The sequence below is a fragment of the Lactuca sativa genome, chromosome 4, assembly GCF_002870075.4.
Source record: "Lactuca sativa cultivar Salinas chromosome 4, Lsat_Salinas_v11, whole genome shotgun sequence".
In the NCBI taxonomy this organism is placed as follows: domain Eukaryota; kingdom Viridiplantae; phylum Streptophyta; class Magnoliopsida; order Asterales; family Asteraceae; genus Lactuca; species Lactuca sativa.
Window position 1 is genome coordinate 224,840,827 of NC_056626.2, and position 7,166 is coordinate 224,847,992.

Below are 7,166 nucleotides of genomic sequence, written 5' to 3' on the forward strand. Positions count from 1 at the left end.
GCTAAATACAAGTTCTACAAAATATAATATATATGAATATTAAATGTTACACATGTCATCATTTTATTGGATAGGAGGACATATAGAAACAAAAAGTAGGAGAATATTTAATTTCTCATGACTATATTTAACGTACTAGTCGAAAAACTAGTTGCTATCCGGTAAAAATGATGTTTGATAAAAACTAATTGATAAGCTAATCGAAAGATATAAAACGACATTTATAAGAATATGTTTCTATAACAATATAAAATAAATAAATAACGCGAAAAATAAACTAGTTTATTAGTTAGTACTAGCAGCAAACACAAACTGAATATCTAATAAAAACCTTAAAATTAACTTGCTATAACATACATTTTCATACTTCCCCAAAATATAACATTGACCTTTAACAAACTGAAACTAAATGACGAAAAATGAAGATGAAAATAAAATGATATATGTGTTCAATTTCGGATGGCATACTTCTATTTGCTATTTTACTTTTGTTCGTGTGTTTATTTTATTGTTACATGATCCTTTACACTTTGCCTTTTCACATTCAATGGTTGCAATTTATCTAAGTTTTTATTGCATCTTTGTGGTTGGACCTCAGTACATGGTCCCTGTAAAACCTATCTAAATTCTCAAAAAGTTTATTCTTGAAAACCAATCAAGGTGCACAAGTATTACTTTTGCATGTGATGTTATGTTATATTATGCTTCTCGAAATGCACACCATTTTTACACATTGGATTTTGGCATCTCTTGTATTTATTATCTTAAATATACACTTAAAACACAAACATAACAAGTGTCATCTTAAAGAATTATTTAATAACAACTCCATTTGGTCTAACAAACACTTGTTATTAACTTTACATAATGCGTTGTTGAGTATTGTATTAAAATTGCTTAAAATTTGTTTTGATATAAAAAATGACATGATTAATAACTTGAATAGAACGTTATGTTTAATCATTATATCAACTGAACATGATATTCAATAGACTTCTCCTTCTGACTCTTGCAAACAGTCATTGCGTTTTTTTATTGTTGTTGCTACTATTGTTTGCATTTTCTGATTCTGATTGGCAATTTTATAACCAAGTAATTGATTTCTTATGTTGGACATGATATTGGACTTCTTGGTTTGTATCGAATTAAAGATTCTGAGAGCTAGATTACAAAAGACAAGCACTCGACTACTTTTGTTTTTTTAATGTCACAACACGTATTTGTATTTATTCATTCATCCATGTTTGTATGCAAATTATTATGTTTTGTTGTTTATATTTCATTATGTTTCTATTTGGATTTGAAATGATTTATGTTTAATTTGGATTTTGTATGACATTTTGTATTTTTTATGGATTTTGTATGACATTTTGTATTTTTTATGATTAATCAGCAACTTTATTCACATGTTTGTTTTATCAAACATATACATTTTATCCCGCACAACATAGAACATACGCGTATTCATTCAGCACAATCATCAGACAAAGAGTATGGTTTCATTAATAGACAGACTCAATCAGATCTTCTAACCAATTTCTGACTCAATACAATCGTACCAATGAGCAACCCCTAAGAGCATCCAAAAAAGGAGTTTTTTCAAACAAAAAAATTCTATATAAATGAAAAACCTTTTTTTTTTTTAATTCAAAATTCTTTGAGTACGTTTATGAATTAAAAAGCTCTAGCCAAGAGCTTTGTCATTTATTGTGTGAGACCCATAGTTTTTTAACCGATTAGAACTATACAACATCTAGTAAGTAGTAACAAAATAAAAAATCTCCTATTGTGAAAGATAGAATGAACTTTTTCATTTTGAGCTTTTTCATAAAAAGCGCCCCTATCCGGAGTTGGATACCTATCCGAAGTTGGATACCTATCCGGAGTTGGATACAAAAGAAGGAAGAATAGAATCTACAAACTAGCCAAGTCTAGACTCTAGACAGAAGTCAAAGGGACTTAAGAAATGTTAAATTTCAACGACATGTATGGGTGAATGTGCTCTAATCCTTTGAGCTACAAGCTCCACAAGATCTTTTTCTGAGAGTACCCTTAAAAAAAGAACTTTTTCTCACCCTAGCCATTTCGGGTTAAAAAGATCTCAAAATGCCTTTATCTCTATAAAGAAGGAAGTTTGAAGCAGATGGTCTAATGTTGCGCCACGTGTGCAGTTTTTAAATTAGAAGTCTTCTGAAAAACAAACTACTGTGAATGACCAGGTATTATGCGACACAACAATAAATGGTTTTTTAGAAAAAACAAACAACACCTAAGAGAAGATTTTGTAGTAACTTTTGAAGGCCAACGTCATAATTGCAATGATTGGCTTCCACATAGAGATTAAAAATGAGAAAGTGAAGAGGGCTAATACGTAATAACACTCCGGAAGTAGAATTCTTTAATGCAAAAAAGCATTCCTGTAATTTGTAATTCGAGAATAGGGATCTCAGTTTCTGTCATCTTTAATCCTTCACCCTAATAACCTATTTATACTCGAGGTTTCCTCTTTAATCCTTATGAACAAACTACTTAATAATAATAAATAAATACTAATAATATAAAACTAACCCCTCATCAATTGCAGAATCACTCGAACACCCCCGACCTGTCCATAACTACAATTACACTCTTCGTTTGGTGTTGGTTTTCCATTCTAATGAGTCAAAAGTTTATATCCTTCCATGTAATAACTAATAAGATGATAAATTTATGTTTTTATGTCACATTAAAACTCGTATTCGATATCCACTAGTGCAAGTTCAAGGCTCATCAAAATAAAAGGAGCATTTTTATAGAAACAAGAAGATATATCTTTAAGAATTATGAAATAACAACATATAAAAGAACTCCCCATTATTCTAAATCAAATTGTGGCTCATACATAATTGGTTTCACTTTCATAACATGTTTATATCTATTCTTAATCCCCTCTTCAATTCTTCCACAAATCACATTATCCAACAAATCCATTCTCCCTAAAGATTTCAACATCCCATAAACCAATCTATATGTATATTCTCTAGGTATTGATCCTCTATCAACCAATTCAAGAACAAAATCCCATGCCTCTAACACTCTTCCACATTCACAAAACGCATGAATAATAGGCGTATAAGAACTAGTACTTCCTACCCCATGTTTCAAATCTTCCATCTTCCTCAACATCTCAACACCCTTATCAATCTCATTAGTAACACAATAATATCTTATAAAAGAATTATAAGTCACACGATTTGGAAAACAACCTTGTTTCATCATATCATTAAACAACTCCAAAGCTCTTTCGATTCTATAAGTCTTGCAACAACCATCAATCAAACAATTGTATGTCACAACATCAGGCTTAAAACCCTTAAACAACATGATCCGAAATAGGTGATTAGCTTCCCATATTCTCCTTCGAATAGCTTTTTTACATTGGGTTTGTAAGCTGAGTTTACAGTATGAACTAATCATGATTGTGTAAGTGAAAGTATCGGGTGGACACCTAAACCCTGGTAACTCCATTTGCTCGAATAAAAACTTAGCCATTTTGAAGTTGTTGACTTTACATAATGCATTGATTATTGTGTTATATGAGAAAACATCTGGTTTACAATGGAATTGTTTCATTCGGTGGAATGCAGCTAATGCTTCATTTGCTAGACCTTGTTCTCCTAGGACTTTTATCAAACAGGTCATGGTCGTGGTTGTAACTAGATTACCAGTGTTTCTTCTTGACATATCTTTGAGAAAGTTCCAAAGATCTTTCAATCTGTTACCTTTAGCTAGAATGACACTCATTTCTCTACAAGTTATTTCGTTGTGATTAAACCCAAATTGGGATTCAACCCAGTAGTAAAACTCGAGAGCTTTGTTTAAACCTAAGGTTACTTTTTCTGGGTCTCTGTAAGCACCTGGTCCAAGAAGAAGCGTGTGGTTATGGATTTTGATTGATTCTTGATGGAGGTTTCTTTGTTTGAGAGGAGCTCGGTGTCTGGAGGTGTTTTGACGCCCGATGGATCTTGGGGATTGAAAGAAGAATCTTGGAATGGATCTTAGGACATTGGTGATGAGCTCATTCGCCCATGGTGGATTTGAAAAGTGATGGGTTAGAGAGGGGGATTTTGCAAGATGGGAGTCGAATGGACGGTTTTGGATTATGGCTGCTAATACTTGGTTCACAACATGAGCTTGAGAAGCAGATGCGGATTTTGAAGAGATCATGCTTCCGAATCAACTTTTAGGGTTATGAATGTGGTGGAAACTAGGGCACATTAGATGGAGAAGCGAGGAGATTCATGAACGCTGTGACGTGAAGATCATCAATGAAGAATTTTAAATGCGAATTAGAGAAATCATATGAGTTGCTGATTTTCTGATGTGTTCGCATACAGACTCACAGCCTCAGAATCACAGTGAGGTTGAGATTAAGACCACAACTAACATCACAAAGACTCATGGGGGCTGAAATTAAAGTGGAATGTTAAGATTTATTGATTTATGATGCAAAAGAATTAAGAAAAGGTAAACAAAATGAGAGGCTGCACATCGTACGATTTAAATTTTGAAAGTCGAAAATGTGAAATAACAAACCTGAGAGGCTGAGAAGGAGAGAATCTGAAATGGTTGAGTAGCGCCGGACGTTGATGATTGTGGATGCTCAGCTGTTCGCTGTCGACAGGCGCCTGAGTACGTATTGGGATTTGGGGGTGTCGCTTGACGGCTTCAGCCTTCAGTAGAGTCACCGGAGTCTGGGGCTTCAGTCTTGAATGTCTTTTGAGGATGAAAAAAAAAAAAAAAAAAATCGGAGGGTTTCCGTCTAATTACTTACTTAGGCCAAAAACACAAACTTTATTAAATATATCAGACGAATATCGGTGCGTTGCGCAGAAACATCGCTATAAAATTAATTAAACTTTAATAGTTAGAACACAAAATTATTGTTCAATTATAATTGTTAATTTAAATAAATATGTGGAATTATATCACCTTATAATTTGTATTAATTTTATTTTAATTTTTATTCCATTGTTGTTAATTTATTGTAATTAAAATGAAAATTTTAAAATTTGAAATAGAGAATTAATAGGTTGACAAGTGGCATGCATTAATTAATAGGTTTAATAGGGTGACACATGACAAAAAAAGAATAAAATTTGTATTAATTAGAAAGTCTAATATGATGACACATGTCAAAAGGAGATTAAAACTATTCTTTTATTAGAATAGGGATTATAGCTTCATAATCTCAATTCTTTGAATGACTTCTACCTACGAGTTACACTTGAATAAAATTAAATATAATATATGGTTTAAAGTTATTTATAGTTGTTGTTATTGTTAATTAATTTTTTTTAATTTATTTGTTTAATGTTTTAATTTCTATCATTATAATTATTTAAAACATCAAACATTTTTTTTTAATGGTAACAATATAATCATTTATATAGAGTTATTTTTAACTATTGTTATTGTAAGTTATTTTAAGCTACTTATTTGAAAACTTTTAATGATTATAAAAATATCATTAAGAAATATTTTAATTAAATTGATATTACAATTTAGTTTTTGTATTTATCTCTATAATTTATCACTTTTAACTATTTACAAAATATTCTTTAGTTTTTTAAGTGAAACTTGAATTTATATTTAAGTTTACATTATAATGTTATATTTAGGGAAATCTTCAGAAAAGTCCCAATATTAACGAAAAAATTACACTTTAATCCCAAAAAAAAAAATTTGAACGAAAAAGTCATGAAAACCGGCAAAATTTTGCAGTTTGACCCTTTTTGACCGGTTAAAACCGGTACCAAATTAATTTGGGACTATTTCGTAAGTTAAACCAAAATATTGGGACTTTTCTGTAAACAAAAAATATTATGACTTTTCTGTAAACAAAAATATTAGGACTTTTCTACAAACAGAGCCCTTATTATTATTATTATTATTATTATTATTATTATTATTATTATTATTATTATTAAAAATATAAATAAGAATACTATTTTTTGAACTTGTTATTATTAATATTGTTACTAATACATATAAATGCATTAATTGAAAAAATAATATTAATGACATTGTTTAAGGGTGGATGTGGAGGAGATAGTGATGCTTTTAGTATTGAAATTGTGAATGTCTACTTGTATATGGTCATTTCATATTTGTTATTATTGTTTTCAATTCATAATATTAATACTTAACAATTTGAAAGAAGTTGCATATTAATAGTTTAAGATAGTAGGGTTTCTCACTTTGTATATAAAATTGTTTAAGGTTGAAGAATTACTTTCCAAATCCAACAAATCCACTATAAACATCTGCATAGGTAACCCATATCAAAATTCAAAAGTATTAATTACAATATTTTGTTTAATAAAAAGTAATAGGAATAATTCAAAAGTATTAATCAAAATTCAAAAGTATTAATCCAAAATACATGTCCTATTACTTTTTATTAAACAAGATATTGTAATTAATATTTTTGAATTTTGATATGGGCTACCTATGTAGATGTTTGTAGTGGATCTATTGGATTTAGAAAATAATCCTTCTACCTTAAACATTTTTATATACAAAGTAAGAAATTCTTCTAGCTTAAACTATTTATAAACAATTTTACAAATATGCAACTTCTTTTAAATTGTTAAGTATTATTATTCTGAATTGAAAACAATAACAACAAATGTGAAATGACCATATACAAAGTAAAAATATACAAGCAACCATTCATGATTTCAATGCTAAAAGCATCAACATCTCCTCCACCTCCACCCTTAAACAATATCATTAATATTATTTTTTTCATTTATATGTATTAGTAACAATAATAATAATAACAAGTTCAAAAAAAAAAGTATTCTTATTTATATTTTTAATAATAATAATAATAATAATAATAAGGGTTTTGTTTGTAGAAAAGTCCTAATACTTTTGTTTAAAGAAAAGTCCTAATATTTTTTGTTTACAGAAAAGTCCCAATATCTTGGATTAGTTTACGAAATAGTCCCAAATTAATTTGGTACTGGTTTCAACCGGTCAAAAAGGGTCAAACTGTAAATTTTTGCCGGTTTTCGGGACTTTTTCGTTCAAAAAAATATATTGTGACTAAAGTGTAACTTTTCCGTAAATATTGGGACTTTTCTGAAGATTTACCTTATATTTATGTTCACAATTTAAGT

At 29.5% G+C, this 7,166-nt stretch overlaps 1 protein-coding gene across 1 annotated transcript; it reads right to left on the bottom strand.

The window, feature by feature from the left end:
• Positions 1-2,838: 2,838 nt before the first annotated feature.
• Positions 2,839-4,790, bottom strand: LOC111884991 (pentatricopeptide repeat-containing protein At1g77405). Its single transcript, XM_023881291.3, has 2 exons — positions 4,576-4,790; positions 2,839-4,446 (listed from the first exon to the last, which is right to left on the bottom strand). The coding sequence occupies exon 2, from the start codon at positions 4,204-4,206 to the stop codon at positions 2,854-2,856; it is 1,353 nt and encodes a 450-aa protein (XP_023737059.1). The 5' UTR covers positions 4,207-4,446; positions 4,576-4,790; the 3' UTR covers positions 2,839-2,853.
• Between the last annotated feature and the right edge of the window lie 2,376 nt (positions 4,791-7,166).